Source organism: Hipposideros armiger, unplaced genomic scaffold (assembly GCF_001890085.2).
Source record: "Hipposideros armiger isolate ML-2016 unplaced genomic scaffold, ASM189008v1 scaffold_23, whole genome shotgun sequence".
NCBI lineage: Eukaryota > Metazoa > Chordata > Mammalia > Chiroptera > Hipposideridae > Hipposideros > Hipposideros armiger.
The window spans coordinates 7,252,921-7,270,328 of record NW_017731373.1 but is presented as its reverse complement, the minus strand read 5'-3'; the positions used below and the strand labels follow the sequence as shown (position 1 = coordinate 7,270,328).

The 17,408-nt window shown below is 35.3% G+C and overlaps 1 protein-coding gene across 1 annotated transcript in view; it reads left to right on the top strand.

The window, feature by feature from the left end:
* RAPH1 (Ras association (RalGDS/AF-6) and pleckstrin homology domains 1) overlaps positions 1 to 17,408 on the top strand; it is an 80,612-nt gene that overhangs the window by 2,333 nt on the left and 60,871 nt on the right. The window contains exon 2 of the mRNA XM_019635619.1: positions 16,464 to 16,583. Within this exon, the coding sequence (XP_019491164.1) occupies positions 16,464 to 16,583 (120 nt within the window). The remainder of the gene's footprint in view (positions 1 to 16,463; positions 16,584 to 17,408) is intronic.

The window sequence follows — 17,408 nt, the reverse complement described above, 5'->3', positions numbered from 1 at the left end:
GGGGGGGGGAAGAGTGTGTGTGTGTGTGTGTGATGAAAAACATTTTAGATTTAAAATATTTTTTAACATGTAGGTGCATTAATTTAAAAAGTAAATAGTGTAAATATAAAGGTATAAAAGCTCTATTCTCATGTTGGATATTTTAATAAAACTGCCTGAGGGGTAGGAACCATGTCTTAACTTTTGAATAGCTACGTATATTCCCTGTGCTTACCAGTTTAGTGCTGGACTCACAGTAATATTTCCTTAAGTATTTGTTGAATAAACAATATACTTTCTTGTTAAGAAGTAGTAATCTTAAGTGAAAAATAACTTTTTTTTAATACAAATAAACATAGAGTTAATTCTGCTTACACCTAGATCCTCTAGTATTTATTCTTAAATAGTAATATTTAAGCTTTGGTCTTTCTGGTCTTCTGAGAGAGAAGCATGCAGGTTACAGCAATTCTAAGGTGGTATTTTTTATTATAGAGAAACCTAACTTGGTTTCTATATTTAACCAAAAAAGGAAAGCTAACTTTTTAACCTAAAGATTCATTTGAAGCTCTCTGCATGATTTAGTTGTATTTATCCTGTGGTTTGGTCCAGTTGCCTCTCCACGGTTTCTGCCTTTACTTTCTACAGTCTCATCTGTCTCTGCTTCTGTGACTTTTGCTCTTAGTCCTTGTAGGCACAAAGCTCTTTATGAGCCAAGTGCCTCATAAGTTTAGTGACTTTGACAGTTTCGGGGTATACAAGGGACAAATCACATGACACAGCCTCTGCACCTCATCTGTGGCTGCTTTCCCCAGCCAGTGTTTCAGACCTGCCACCCTTTTTTGTCCTGTAGAACTTTCTCAGAATGTTAGTCTAGTTGCCCATTCTTAATGTGTTGTACTCAAGGAGTAGCACTATGTTGCATTATCTATTGCTGTGTAATGGGTCATCTCAAAACGCAGTGGCTGAAGACTGCAGCAATCATTTTATTATTAACTTGAATGGTTCTGGGGGTTGACCAGGCTTACTTAGAAGGTTCTCACTGGGAGTGACTTATGCATTTGCAGCCAGAGGCAACTGGAGCTAGAGTTTTCTAGGATCCCTCCCTTACCTGTCTGGTGGTTGATGCCAGTTGTGGGCTGGGACCTCAGCTAGGCCTGTGGGCTGGTTTCTACACTTGGCTTCCTTACGTGGCCCAGGCTTCTTCCCAGCATAATGTTTGAGTTGTAACAGCAGCTTTCCTAGAGAAATAGGTAGAGGCTGTTGGCATCTTTGTTGTAGCCCTGGAAGTCACTCAACATCACTTTTTCCATAGTTACAGGTTTACCCGGATTTCAGGGAAGGGAATATAGACTTGGCCTTTCAATAGGAAGAGCGCTAAGGCAAATTGTAAGAAGAGCAGATGAGACTGGGGATATTGTTGCCCTCTCTGTGACAGTCTCTGAAAGAATACTGTAGCAGTATATACTTTATTTCTATGTCAAAATTACCAGGCTGACTTTAAGTAAATCTTCTAATGGTGTTTAAACCCTTTTTAATGTTTTCATCAACCACCCACTCGAGTAGATACAAAGAAAACATCGATAGGAGCTGGGCCACAATGAAACTAGGAAGACTTCAATAAATGTTACCTATGTGCTGGATGCTGGGCTGAGTCTTTTATGTAGGTTATTTCATTTATGCTTCACCATAATGATGCGAGGTGATTTTACAAATGAGGAAACAAGCTTAGAGGATTTAAGAAGGCTAGCACAAGTTCATGGAGCTATTCAGTGTTTGAGTCAAGTAGTCTAATAACCGGAGAACCCTAGCTCTTAACTAAATGAAGAAGTTCATTCTCTTCAGTTGGGAATGAGAAAGACCCCAGCTAGCCGGAGCTCCCAATTTAGCCATCTGTGGAATGACAAATTGCAACCAGAGTGTGTTCTTTTTTCTATATTGTAGATATGAGGCCAGTCATGTGAACCTTTTAGCTATGATCAAAAACAGGGCACCAAACTTAACATTGCCTGACCATTATTAGTTCTGGCCAAGGTGGCAAGAATGAGAATCACTGGTATTTTGAAAAACCCCTTCTTTTTTTTACCCAACATACTATCTAACCAAAATGTATAATGATTAGGCATTGTTAATGGCTTAAAGTTGTAGGAAGACTAGCAAAGTTATTAGATTTTATTTCTTATTTTTAAATTTAACAGTTATTTAATTGTTGTTTACATTGTATTGCGAGGTTAATTTTAAAAAAAAGGCAGCCTATGTAATGTTTTTAATCTTTCCTCTTTCTGAGACTTCAGTCTTTGAACTTGAGTCTTCTCATTATAATTAGATGAAGGTGATGCCACCTGCTTTCTTGCTTTTTCAAACTAGAGCAATGTACCCCCCGGGCCCCTCAGGGTGTGCCTGTGCATCTGCACACGGATGGGGGTTGGAGAGGGATTGGGAATGGAAAACCACAGAATAAATATGCCCTCGTTATTCTGAAGCACTAAATTTACTTCATGATAGGTAGTTTTGAACACTTAGACTATTTTATTTTAGCTCATAGAGCAGAATGTGAAATTGGTGTGAATTTTTAAGGTAAGTAGCTGAATTCAAAATATATCTTAGATGTGCAGCAAGCCCAACCTAGGGATATTGTTCATTCTCACTGGGAGCCACCTTTCTTGCTTCCTAGAGTTGATATTTTGTTGTATAGTAAGTCAAATTTAATTCTTTCTTGTAATCATGATTGTTTTTACTATTCAAATAAATAGGCTCTAAGAGGTAAAAAAAAAATCAGAAAACCCTATAAATATTGAATTAATTAGAAGTCAGCACTCTGAACAAATTCTAGACTCCTGCTGAGAATTTATTTGAACTAAGACACTATAGATACATGTGTTGGGAGTTGGGACTGTGGACATGGAAAAGCCAGCTCTCTAAGCCTCTCCCTCCCCATCAGCAGAATTCCTAAACAGTAGTTAGCAGCATATCCTCTGGAATTAAGACTGGAGAGAGAAGACTGATAATTGGAAGGGATTTAGAGTGAAGTCAGTAATTAATAGAACTTCAAACAAGAATGGTTTGGAAGGGGTGCGGAGTGAGACCTTTGGATTCAACTAATCAATTTTTTTTTCCACATTAAGAAAATGTGGCCTAAGGATTTAAATGATTTAGCCCAAAGTTCTAGCTACAATAGTTAGTGGCAGAAGAATAATTTCCAGTTTCCTGACTTCTTGTTTAGTCCTGGACGGCTTAGGCTAGGAAGATCTTGCTGACTTTCCTTAAATGGACTCTTTCAGTGGTATAATGAAGGTTGTGTTCTTACTAATTCGAACTTAGGGCTTAAAATTTTTATTTATTTACTTGCGTTTTCTTGTTAACCAGAATTTGTGTTAAAATGTTAGAGAGGTTTAGCATCTATAGTTTAAACACCCAACCAACTCATTCTGAAACTTTAGTAATTTTACAGACCCTATCCTTTTTTCCAAACCAATTCTTGACCATTTAATCTCATCAATTTCCATTTGTGGCTGGTTAATATCAGGAATAAGAGCCATCTCTGGTTGGTTTTCTGACTCCTGCCAGAATAAAATACTAAGATTATGCACAGATGGAGGAAGAACAACTGTATGTGGCATTTACTAGTTAGTAAAGTGATTTCTCCCCAACCTTGAGTTTCTATTCCGAATTTTGGTTAATTTTAAGTCTTTTTTATAGCAAATATCTGAATTTTGGATTCTCATATGTAGGAATTATAGGACTAGCTCCTTCAAGGGATACTAAGAGAGAGTTGATGGGACAGAATAAGGAGAGAGACTCTAAAGAGATGGAGATATAAAGCACCTTGCAGAATAGGAGGACAGAATTTTGGAATGAAACCTTGGAGAGGAGAGAAAGGGAGATGAAGGAAATAGAGAAAGAGATACATTGTGATAAATATATTGTAAACTTCTTTATACTTGGAATATATTCTTTGCTTAAAACTGTTGCAGGCAGGAACCCTTGTTCATCCTCATTTGTTAATTTTTACAAGAGAGTCATATAAAACACAGCTATTGAATCAAATCATATCCCTAGAAACATATATCGCCTTATAGAAATATTATTAAAAGTTCTCTGCTGAAACTCAAATGCATTGTAGAATTTTCTTTGGTTATTCTAAACCATTCCTTTATTGATAGGGAAATTAATTTTAAATGTGTTGGTTTCTTTAATTTAGTATTTATTGAGAACTGCATAAATTAGCCACTTTTTTTTTTAAAGAGATGCACCTTTGCCTTTGAATCATCTTAAGTTAGATGTCATCTTAAATTTTGAGTCATCTTAAAGTAGAATAATTCAGCAGAAAAAAGTTGAAATTCAGATAAAGAAAGAATATGATTCTTTGGTAGTTACTCTGGGATGAAAATGAGAACCATATGGTCTTTCTCCAGAAGCCTGCAACCTAGTTGGGTGTGGAGGGTGATAAGGCAAGTGCACAAATAACCACCACGTAATACAGAGCTGATAAGCTATAAATGCCATAGAGAGGTGCAAAGTTCATGGGCCTCTCAGAGGAAGTAGTAGCTGACCCTTCTTGTGTTTTGACACAGTGCTTAACATTTATTTTAGTTTTTCTAAATTGCGATATAATACACATACATAACATTCACTCTTTTAAAGTTAAAATTCAGTGGGTTTTAATGTATTCACAAGGTTGTGCAATTTCACCACTATCTAGTTCCAGAATAAACTTTTTATGTTTTTAGCTGGGGTATGTCCTCTATTTCTCAGGCCCCACCACACCCTATTGTTTACATCTGTCTACCACTAGTATTTATATTGGCCACCTGACCCCAGAAGGCTTTTAAATTTGCTACCAGGCTTAAGAGACTTGTTTTTTCTAGTTTCCTTAACCCTGGGAGCAAATAACAAAATTATCCTGGCTGGTATGGGGAATACTGGCCGCTGTCCTGCTGAGCATCCTTTTTCCCACCTCTATTCCTTTTCCCACACTTTGCCATGTTACTCCTTCCTTCAAGAGTAGTCCCCACCTCTGCTGCACCCTTCTGTGAGAAATACCTTCTCATTCCCTCAAGAGGGCTTTCTTAGAATACAATCCAACCTCCTTTTCTTGGTTTACAAATCCTTGCATGATCTGGCTTTCTCTTTGCATCAGATTAATCTCTCTTTCTGTTCTACAATACACCAAATTTGTATCCTCTACCTGGAATGCTCTTCTCTCTGATCATTGTATGTCTTATTCCTTGTTGTTAGTCATATTTTCACTTTAAATATTACTACTCAGAGAGGCAGGCCTTCCTTGTTCATTGAATCTAAAGCAGCTACTCGGTCACTTTCCACATACTCCTAATTGTCACTCCACTTGCCATGGGTCTGATTTTTTTTGTTTTGTTCTTGTTGTTTAGTATTTTTCTCCCTTGACTAGAATGCAAGTTCAGTGTTAGCAGGTCCCTTGTTTGTCACACTTAAAACTGGGTCTTGAGAGTCTAGAACAGTGTTTGGCACATAGTATGTGCTTAATACACATTAGTTAAATAAATGCTTACTGAGAATGCATGTTTTGAGCTTGCTTCCTGCTCTGGTTTATCTGGCTATATGAGTCTACCTGTTTCTTCCAGAAATTTACCAAAATCTCTGGTCTTTTGATTCCTTTGCCATCTCCAGCTCCCATTGCCTTTATGAGTTTATTCCTTTTTTTAATTGTTTAATGTCATTTCAGTGGGATGTCAGGGAAGGAGAGAAATGTACCCTCACTCTTTTTGACAGGTTGAGATGTTGCATTCATGTTGAAAATATGACTAAAGGTCAAGTAAATAAAACATGGCTTGTTTTTTTTGTTTTTTGTTTTAGGATACTAATTAGATTGATTGAAAGGTAGAAAATAAGGTTGAAAATTTAGGTTGAAGCCATGTCAAAGAGGGTCTGACATCATTTGATGAAAAGTTTGTACTTAATTCAGAATGTCATGGGGAACCCTTGTGGTGGTTTGAGCAGAATCATGACATGAAAAGATTTTTTAAGGAAGATTAGTTTGTGATAGATTAAAGAAGAGAGGTCAGTTAGGAAGTTGCTAGAACAATCTGAGGATGATACAGTGTGGGTCTGAACCAAGACAGTGGTCATCAAAATGAAGAGGCGAGCAAATAGTCAGAAAAAGAGTTGAGCCTCCTGGTGCTGACTCTGATAAATTGCTCTATGACAATAAAAGCTTAGCAATGTGACTTTTACTTAGATGGATTGTAAATTCATTTCCTAGCATTTTTACGTTTATGAGATAGATGAAACAGAAAGCAGGCATCTCAGCGTCATTGGGTGGGGAATATTTGGTCAACTCTGGCACTTGCCAACTGTGGATGTTGCAAGAGGTCAGGGAATATGTTAATGAATAATGCAGGGTACAAGTGTTTCACTCTTTAACTCCCCTTGTTCTCATGTTTAATACAATTTTAAAAATCAAAACATCTTAAAAAAGGCCCTTCTTGATGTGTGTGTTTAGCTTAAGCCTTATTATTTGATTAAATACTAGTCTTTGATTGAATACTGAATTCTCATTTCTTTCTGACCTACTTGTGACATTAACCAACTTTTTTTTAACTTAGTTTTTTTAAGCTGAAGGTTAGAAATAATTGTCTTTTGCCTCTGAAAGAATTATCTGATGAGTAATTATTTTTCAAAGATGTTAAGCTTTATTTGCATTAAGTAAATCTAATTTTATGATGGCCAGAATAAGCTTAAAAAGTTACCTGAATAAGCCAGGCAGATATAATTTAGGAAAGGTGGTAGTACATGCATACATAATAAAAACCATGTGTTGTAGAAATTCGCAATGATTTTCAGAGTCTTTGTGGTAAACTGCACTATTTTATTTGGTAAAAATGTTTTTCACCCTATTTGATTTTTTTCCTTAAGTTTATTTCTGAATTTTAAATGATTAGTTGACATACCCTGTTTTCCTAACTAAACTACAACTTCCAGAGGCAGAGACTATTCTTTCTTTTCTTTCCTTCATCTCCCCTTCTCCCTTCCTCTCGCCATTTCCTTAATTTATTTTGATATAATTTTAAACTTACAGAAAAGTTGTAAGACGAGTACAAATACCTTCCATATTCCCTTTATCTAGATTCACCTATTATTTACATTTTGCCTAATTACCATTCCTCTCTCCCTATATACATATTTATACACACACATGCACACACACACACACACACACACACACACACTCATATATATGCACACATTTTTTTCTGAGCCATTTGAGAATAAGTTACAGATATTGTGGCACTTTAAGACTGAGTTCTTTAGTGTACTTTTCCTAAGAGCAAAGTTACTCCCTTGCATAAGTACAGTACTATTATCAAAATCAGGAAATGTAACATTGATATGGTACTATGATCTAATCCAAAGTCCATAGTCAGCTTTTGTCAGTTGTCTCCATATTGCCCTTTATAGCTATGTTTATATACCTACATATTTTCTCCTGTCCAGGATCCAGTCCAGGCTGAAGCATTGCATTTAGTTGTCATGTCTTTTCAGGTTTCCTTTCATCTGGAACAAACACATCCTCAGCCTTTTCTTTGTGTTCTTGACCTTCACATTTTTGAAAACTATAGGCCCATTATTTTGTAAAATGTCTCTTATGATTTGATTCAAGTAACACATTTCTGTCAGGAATACTAAAAAATGATAATGTGTCTTCTCAGTGCATCATTAGAGAACGCAAATGGTGTTGATTTGCCCTAGGTGAGTTAATTTGATCACTTGGTTAAGGCAATGTTCCCCCAGTACTTTGTGGGGAGGTATTTTGAGAATATATAAATAGTCCCTAGTTTCAGCATCTATTGATGATTCTTGCCTGAATCAGTTGTTAGTACAGTGGTTGCAAAATGGTGATCATGTGTCGTTTCATCTACATTTAGTTAGTTGGCATTCTACTGTAAGGAAAAGCTTTCTATCTCATATATTTTTCAGTATGGATTCATGGATTCCTGTTGTATTCAATGGGTTATAGTTTATTTCTGTCATAATTTATTTTGATGCTTAAAGTTTCCCAGGTTAGGCCCCTGGGACCCCCTTCAGGTTGGTTCCTGTGTGTCCTTATAACATGTCCTCATCTTTAGTGACACTTTCTGGCACAGGAAGATATCTAAGGGCTCATCTTGTTGTTTTCCATGCCCCGGCTGCGGAATCATTACTCCAAAGATCTCTGGTTACTTTTTGGGTAGAAGATGTATTTAGAAACCAAAAACTGGGCACTAGGTATGCTAATTGGGTACTGGGGTGTCATTGCTATGAGGCCCTTTCAGTGGACATACCTCCAAACACACATACACATATATCCATCTTTATTTCTACCTCTCCCTTTACCTCTGTTTGAAACCTCTCGTTCATACTCATGATTCAAAATTCAATCCAAATGGCTTCTATGTCTCAGGCTGCAGCTGTCTGGCTTTCTTCCTTTCTCCCAAAAGCATGGGCTGCCCTGAGGGGCTGGATTTCCTGCCATGCATTTGGCTGATTTGTAGGGGATAGGGCAAAAGTGGAGAAAAACAATAGTCACCTGCCTCCCCAATGAAGCTTTCAAGAATTTCAAGACAGTTTCTCCTATCCAAGAGAGTCAAGTTGTAGCCTGTATTTTCAGTGCATGCATAATATCTGCTGTCTCCAAAGATAGCTACATATGTAGATAGTATAGAGGGAAGGTCCCAAGTGTAGAGCAGAAAGAGAAAGATGAACCTCTCTGGGAACTGTCATGAAGTCCCATTTTTACAGGCATATAGTGACTGTATTGGCTACCTAAGGCTGCTATAACAAATCACCATACACTAGATGGTTTAGAAAAACAACAGAAACTTATTCTCTTGCTGTTTTTGAAATGAACCATAAAAGCTTGAATATAAACAAAAGAATTTTACACTTATTCTTTTTTTCTTTCAGTTTTTGTTGTTTAAAAGTTTTTTTAGTTACTGTAATTTCAGATTATGATGTACTATGTAATAAATAATTATAAAATTAGAACTTCTTATTTATAGGAATGCTAGGAGTTTCTTTATAAAGCATTGAACTAAGATTGTTTTTTCCACTTTAGATAAGGAGCTCCTGTTTGGGGTTTAGTAGATTAAGAATATTTAATATTATGAAAATCCAGTGTAAACAAAGGAATGAATATGGCTTATCATTCTGTAAAAGGAACTCCTTTACTGGGGGAGCATTTAAGGGCTTGATAAATAAAACTTGAACAAAATTGTCTTCGATTGATTTATAGCTCTTAGAAGCGTCATAACCTCTATCAACTGTTAAAATAGCTCTTATTTGTTTTTAAGTATCCTTACATGATCTTGAGTTACCTCACAGTTAATGTACATGATCCTGAAGAGGATATGTGAGTTACATCCTGGGTTGTCAAAAACAAACATAAATAAAGGAGAAGGCGTAAGGGTGTGAATTACCTCCCCTAGCATTTTCATTTCCTCTGGGTAAGGAGGGTTTCACCCAGGCTGGCCAAAGAACAGTACACCTCTCTATTTATTAGGGAGGTTCAGTTCCATGTGGAAACTTTGCAAACCTTAGTTCCAGGTGTCAGCTCACTCTCAGAGGACAAGGTCATGCAAGTTCCCTTGTGGCCAGTTTACTGTGCTTGCTCCTGCAAAGCCTTTGAATAACGTAGTACACTGCCTCCTTCTTAGTCCCTTTCAACACTTAGGAGAGATCATGGCTTCCTTTAAGTTTGCTTCACTCGCAGTCCTTCAAAAGGAACTTTGTTCTTAGGGAATTTGTTAATCAAAATACTTCTGTGTTTACCATCTGTCCCACAGTTAGGATTACTGTTCTTTGAAGTCATAGAAGATAGTTTTTGCTTTCTTTGTATCCTGCATATTACTTAGAGTAATGCAGCTTGTAAGCAAAGTATTTTGAAGTGTTGGACCCTAAGTAGAACTTGGGCCTTTTCTATTGAGGGTCACTAATCTACAGAAAAAACTTAAGAGATGGATATATGTAAAGCAAATTTTGACGTCTTAAAAACTCATCTGCTTTATAAATTAGTAACAGAAGCTATAAAATGATGTTTATTTAAGAATAGGCATGTAATGGAAGAGGATCCTCAAAAAAGGAACCCTGGTATATGCATAGAACATAGATATATATTGGGTTGTTGGAACAGTCATGACATATTTTTTCTGTTTTTTGTTGCAAAAATGCATGATGACTTTTATGACAACCCAGTAGATAAAAGAAACACATCAAGGATGGGATATTCAGTTTAGGTTCTCACACTCACATTATGTGCCAAACTGAGCTATCTAGGTAAATGTAATAACTACATAAAAGAATTAATAATAAACTAAAAATTTACATAAATGTTTATCTGATTTCTGGGTAGAGAAGAATTTCCTGAACAAAACAGTAGGAATTCAAAAGGAAAAGAACTTGTAGCTTTGATAAGTTAAGATAATAAAATGTTTAGCAGTGTCTTTAAAAAAAAAGACCATTTCAAATTAAAAGGTAAAGCCTGAAGAAAATGTTGCCATAAACACACCATGTTAATATCGAACCTGTAAAGAGCTCATGTAAATTTAATTGGTTTATTAAAGTCCCAGTTTCCATTTGGTCATTTACAAATGATACCATTTAGTTCACAGCAGAACTAAAGGTCCTATGTTAGAGTTGTAGGTCAAGAGAGAAACATACTTTTTGGTGTCTTACTCAGATGAATAATTCATGGCCCTTAATCTCCCATGACTCTCACTTCATTTTACATAAGTTGTGTCCATTTCTCCCTTTTCCTTCTCTGCTCTGACTTCCTCCCTCTTCTTTTGATGGGTCCTCTTCCTCTTTTTGTGCCTTACTAAATTTAACAGGTTTTTTTCTTATTGTTTCTTTTGTCTGATTTAGGTTTCCTTCCTCTTGCTTTTATTTTGCAAGAGTTGTTTCTTGCACAGTTGGGGGCACTCCTTGAATCTGGAAGTCTTCACAGCCCCTCCCCCCCCCCAAGTGCCAGTTTTCCTTTAGAATTATTTATTGGATTAGAGCAGCATAGGAGGTATTTATAAAATCATTTTTGTGATAGAACTACTGAAACAACTAGATGTAAAGAACTAAACTTTATTTCTAAATGAATAACTCTGAGAAGCATGGAGCTATGGTAATGGAGGAGTAATTGGGATCTGTTAATTAGGGGGTCCTGATGCGCCCCTATTTCTTTATGGTCTTCTGGAGCACTCATTCTAGGTTGTTCTGCCTTTAACCAAATTGCAAAACTCCATTACTTTTATTTTTCAAGTGCTCCCAATAATTATAGCACAACACGCTGTAGCATTTGTCAGACTAGGGGGCATAAGGAATACATGTGGGGACTTACTAAAAATGTCCCACTCCCTGGAAATTAGTCTTCAGTAGATCTTGGGCAGGCCATTTAAAAACTGACTTTATAAGAAGCACCCCAGGTCATTTTGATGCAAGTCATCAGCAGACCACAATTGGAAAAACATTGCCGAACGGCATCATGGCCACACTCTTTAGTACGGCTTATAATTTTGCCCCTACCTCCTCTCCAGCCCCATTTTCAATGGGTCTACACCACACATCCTTGTAAAAGCGCTTACATTTCATAGGCGTTTGGTGATGTGCAACACCACAGCCCCAAGCTCATGTGGATTGGACTCACATCCTGCAGCAAAAGGCAATGGTAAACCACTGCTGCATTTCTTTTCTCAACCTTTATCTTTCTTACCTTGAAAACCCTGTGATGAGATGGCTCATCTGACCAGGAGTCAGAGCCCACTCAGTGGCATGTACTAAAACCACCACATACCCTGCATTTCAGAAATTTAAGCAACTTGGAGGTCTCAGTGTGTCTCACTTTTCTCACACCTTTATACCCTTGCATGTGCTGGTCCCTCTGGCTAAAACACCCATCCTCTTCCCTGAACAGTCATTCTTTAGATCTTGACTAAAGCATCACAACTTTCCTTTCTCTTTCTCAGACTGACTTAAACTACACTCACATAACATACTTCTATTATAGCACTTAACAGTGTTGGTTTCGTTATCTGTCCCCTACTAGACTATATATATATATATATATATATTTTCCTTAAGGACAGAGACTATCATGTTCATCTCTGTTCCTTTAGTGTCTGGCACAGAGTGGATGTATAGTGAATATTAAAATCAAAGCTTCTCTTGCCTCTTTGGAACAGTGAGCATGTGCTATAGTGGCAGCTCTGCATTCTGTATTCTGAGAGTTTTCACGTGGTTTTAAGTATAGAGTACTTATTTTACAATAAGCAATTATTTTTGAATTATTAAAGAGACAAAAAGAGTTTAGTAATAAATAAGGCACCCTGGCTATTTACCATGTATTTTTCTTGCCACTGTCTAAATAAATATGTGACTTGTGTAAGTTGCATTTCTCAGGACTTCAGTTTCCATATTTGTAGTCTCTCTACCTAATATCTACAGTAGCCTTCTAATGGTATTTCCCTTCTCTAATAACTTTTATACTGACACCATGTCCTTTAACTCAAATACCATTTCTCCCCCTACCCACTTCATTTCTATTTTTAGGAATCCAGTTACCTTCTTGGGAAAAAAGGCGTGGCTTTGAAGGTTCTAAATGACCAGATTCTGCCTTAGTCCTTGACTTCTAAATCTCACTCTTAACCTCTTGTTTTATTTGAGTCAATCTCATGGCAGTCTCACCAACACAGACTTTCTCCTTTGCTCTTTATAATTTGCCCTACCTGGAATGTATTTATTCAAAATCTAAGTCCAGCCTTCTTGATAAAGATCATCATTCCATCTAACAGTGAGGAAATTAAATAGTAAACAAAAATATCTCCCAAGAGGAAGGTTAATAGGGAAAATATACTTGAATAATTAACTCCATGGAAAATTTAGTGGGAATAATATTGTTTCATACTAAGGCATACTAAATGGACTATTTTCGTTATGTGTAGTGGAACTTACTATATATATATTAAAAGTTTTAACCTATAATAATTGAAATGTGATTATTCACTGTTACCTATGAAATGAAACCAGCCAGCATATAAGCAATGATTATATTCCCCCCATTATTTCTATTTTTACTTCATGAATAAAATAAATGTAAGTTAGTTTAAAATGTTAGTTAAATCATTACTACTATAATGTATGATTTTTCTGTATTAAACATGATTTTGAAATAATGTTCAGGCTAACTAAACCACCTCATTAGCTGAGTCCTAACTCTTCCTCATTTTTTCCCAGTTGGATGTTTGCTAGACACCTGTCAGTCTGTCGTCAAGACAGAATCCACACCCTTGCTCCCTCCAACCTGCTCCCAAGAGCAGCAGGCTGGACAGTGTGGCTGGAGGGAAGAGCGGGAAGAGAGGTCAGTCAGAAAAGTCCCTGGAGGCCAGGATTACACAGGGCCTTCTTGACCTGCGACCAATTTTGTATTTTAGTCTATATTCAAGAAGTCTACACTATGGGGGGAGTAAACCTTTTCATTTATGCTAGGGTGCATTTATTCTTTCAGGACATAGATGTAATGGAGCAGGGAATTTAAGTAAAACTTGAATATATTTCCCAGAGTACCTAATCTAATAGTCACAGAATAATAGTATTCGTTCTAGTGCCAGTGTAGTGTCCTCAGGCCTATTTCCACATCACATTAGAAGCTATTCATTTAAATCCAAATTCTTTATAAAAACGAAATTTATAAGTTCTATTTTCTTTTCCTTATTTGGTCTCCTGTTTGATTGGAGGGACAGTTGACTGACTATTGTATTTTATTTGCATGTTAGGGTCTCATCATTTCCAGTTAGGGCATTATGTTGGAAAAATTCAGGTTTACAATTGTGATTTAATTGGAGACAGGCATTGATATATAACAAAGAATGAATTTCCTTACTAGATTTGCAGACTTTAGACAGCACAGAGACTATAAAAAAACTTTCTGGAGGCTCCTCATTTGGTGTGTGTAGTAAACACAAATGATGCCACATTAGGATAAGAGGATCAACATCAGCTACTCGAGACTGGAGAGTGCTGTTTTAGAGTCTAGACCCTTAAATGTTGTAGAACCTACATTTTTATTGAAAAAGTCTCTGAAGAATAAATACTTTAATTTTTATAAAATAATTCATGTGGTAAGAAAGGATAAAATTGGCAAGTTATATAAATGGTAAAAGTTGAAGAGTTAACGTCAACATTTCTACAAGTATTTATTTTATGATTCTGTCTTTGTTCTCTACTCATATTTTACTCGTGTTTGTAGTAGTCTAGATAAAAGCAAAAATATTAATGAAAATATATAAAGAGAATTTTAAAATCCAAATAATTACTGGGTTTGAATAATAATAAGAAACTCACAAAACACCAGACTTTGATGTGGAGTCTATAGTTCTAGTTGGCTCTGTGATAATTTAAAATACTCATATTCATTTTGAACTATTTTGTGTTTGCTCTGTAAAATTTTATTCCTCTTGTTTCATTTTTTTCCAGTATAGCATCTTCCTTATGGGCAATTAGAGTATATACTCAGAAGGGAAGTGAAGGCATAAGTATTATTATTTATTATTTCATATCAGAATTCCTCCTAGAATCTTTCAGCTTCTGGGATATTCCAGTGTGTTTAGTTTTGAAGATTAGGCAGGAAGAAGTTGACTGTTATGTTCCCGGTTCTGTTGCTTGTTGGCCTTCATTATGAAGTCTGGGTATTATTACTCCTAGATGTTCTCAAACTAGCAACTGTTAATTTGAGTAATTAAGACTCCTGATTAGATGAGGTTTTTCTTTACCGTAACATTTTATGTTTTTCATGGATAAATAACTTAATGAAGAATGATATCAATTGAGATTGATCTGTAAATTCAGTAATGAATAAAAATCTTAGTAATAGTATTAACACAAGTGAATTATAAAAATCAAATCTCTTTAAGAGGTACATTTATGAATTGGAAAATTAGTTGATTCATTTTTCGTTTGTCAAGGTAGAATGCCCTGATTTATACGTGCTTAGAGTAGTGAAATTAAGAAATTAGAATTATCAGTTTCTATTAGAGATGTTGATAAGCTGTGATCCTTTTTAGTTATTAAGCTTAAGAAAATTATTTCCCTTCAGTGATTAAATGAGATATGGTCTGATTTTCAACATTTTTAGAACTAAGTTCAGTTTGATTTTGCAACATTATTTGACCCATTCTGCAAATTTTTATATAGGAAAATAAGATTTAACTTTTAAATTCATGACATCTCATCAACTAATTAGATTCTTTACGTATCTCATAACCACATTTCAGGATCACAGAGGTAATTTTGTTGATTGCCTCTTTTGGAGATGTAAGATGCCTTACAAATTCTTATTTAAGATTAAGGATATCTTTAATCTCTGAGGAATTATTTAAACCAACTGACAGGTTGTATTCCAAATATTGCCTAGATCCACTGGAACAAAATTTGTGTTTCAGAAACACAAGTCAGGAGTGTAGAATGTACAATGATGACATTCATTGTGTCCTTGGGAAAGTTAATAGGTATTACTCCAACTTTAAGGAAAAGGATTTCTGGTCAAATAAATTTAGAATATGTTGTTTTAAGCAAAGCTAAGCTTTACTGAGTATTTCTCAGAGCTTTTAATATAAAAAAAATTTTAACCAGATTAATCTTACTTTATGGACTTTTAAGTATCTGGTCAGTCATTGATCTTACTTTGTTTTGTATAATCTTTTCCTGCCTTCACAAAATAATATGCAAATTCCATCTCAGATGTCATATTATTTTATTAATGGGAAGAAAGAGCATATCTTTTCATTCAAGGGACTTATACTTGAAGAGTTGCCATATACAGAAAATTTTGTATGTGAATTTAAAGCTTTCAGTTCTAGTTTTCTAAGGATTTCTGTTTTAATTCTAGTTCCTTGGATTTTGTAGGAACTAATGGGGAAATAAGCTAAAAGACAGATGGGGTAGAAAGTGAGAGTAGGATTGAAGCAGGAACTAATTCAACAGACTAAACTAGATTAAAAATTTTGTGTTGTCTTTTCTCTGAAATGCTTATTGGACTAAGCTTTTGCAAGATACATGCTTATTTGTATCTAAACAGATTTTTACAGAATAAATAAGATAATAACTTGTTGCATTAAAGTCTCCTGGAATTGTTTCACTGTGGTGTTTGGGATGTTATAGAATCTGTTAGTCGAGACAACTGTTTTATTGTAATATCCTCTAATTAACGGGAGTGCTCTGCAATTTAAAAATTATTACTACTTGTGATTCTGGTCATAATCTGATACAGTTCATTCTTCCGCAATTTCCTAAAACTTTGAGACTTAATTGCTCATTTCTACTCATTTGTCAACCCTGTCTCCAGTAAGGACTTCTAATTTCCTTTCATAATATAATCTCTAATTTTGAATATTTGACTCCAGAGAGTTGCAATATATATCAGAACAAACACTGCATAATTTTTCCATTTTAACCAATAACGATTTATTCTACACAAATGTCTATTTCAGATGGAGCAGCTATCAGATGAAGAAATTGACCATGGTGCTGAAGAAGACAGTGACAAGGAAGATCAAGACCTGGACAAAATGTTTGGAGCCTGGCTGGGGGAGCTGGACAAACTCACTCAGGTTAGAAAGAGTGCTTGAAAAACTGGTTGAGGATTTTAAGTCACCACTGTGTGCTGAAAATTTACACTGTAGTCATAAGGATATGGATATAGATTACATTTTTAGATACTGCTATAAACGGAAAATGTCCAAAACGTTAACAAGTAAATGAGTAGTAACTCTAGAATAAGTTATTATCTTCTCTGGTTATTTAAGGAGTTTAAAAAAATAATACTTGTGACAGGTTATGTTCATCTATGGGGATTACTTAAACCCTGTTTCATGAATTGAGATTGCTGGCTAAAATGTTTTAAAGCCTAAAATTTTAAAGTCTAAATTCTGCAAATCTTATTCCAAAACTTAGTAAATATGAATTAATTTTACAACATTAATAATATCCTCACATGCAGATATTTTCTATTACATGATTCCAGATACTGACAAAATTTTATTCCCAGCTGCATTTGAAAAGAATGGCAAAGCTTTTTCATTTTGTTGTATTGGATCTTGGGTTTTTTAATAAAAGAATGACCTTATTCTTAAAACCAGGTCACTTTTAGAATAAAAGTGTACACTATTACTATCCCTATTAATACACTATATTCAGTATATAAAGATGGTTATGTTTATTAAAACAACTTCAACTTCACGGCAATGAGAACATTAGAACAATTTATTTTCATTCATCCTTTAATATCTCTGGGAAGAGTTTTTGTGTAAAATTGCTTAAGGATGAGAATCCTTAAATAGTAGAAAAGTATCAGTTTATTTCTCTAGCTGTTTCTATAGCAGTCTGGAATTGAAACAAATAAACTCTTCATGTAATTCTTGCCAGATCGTTTTGAA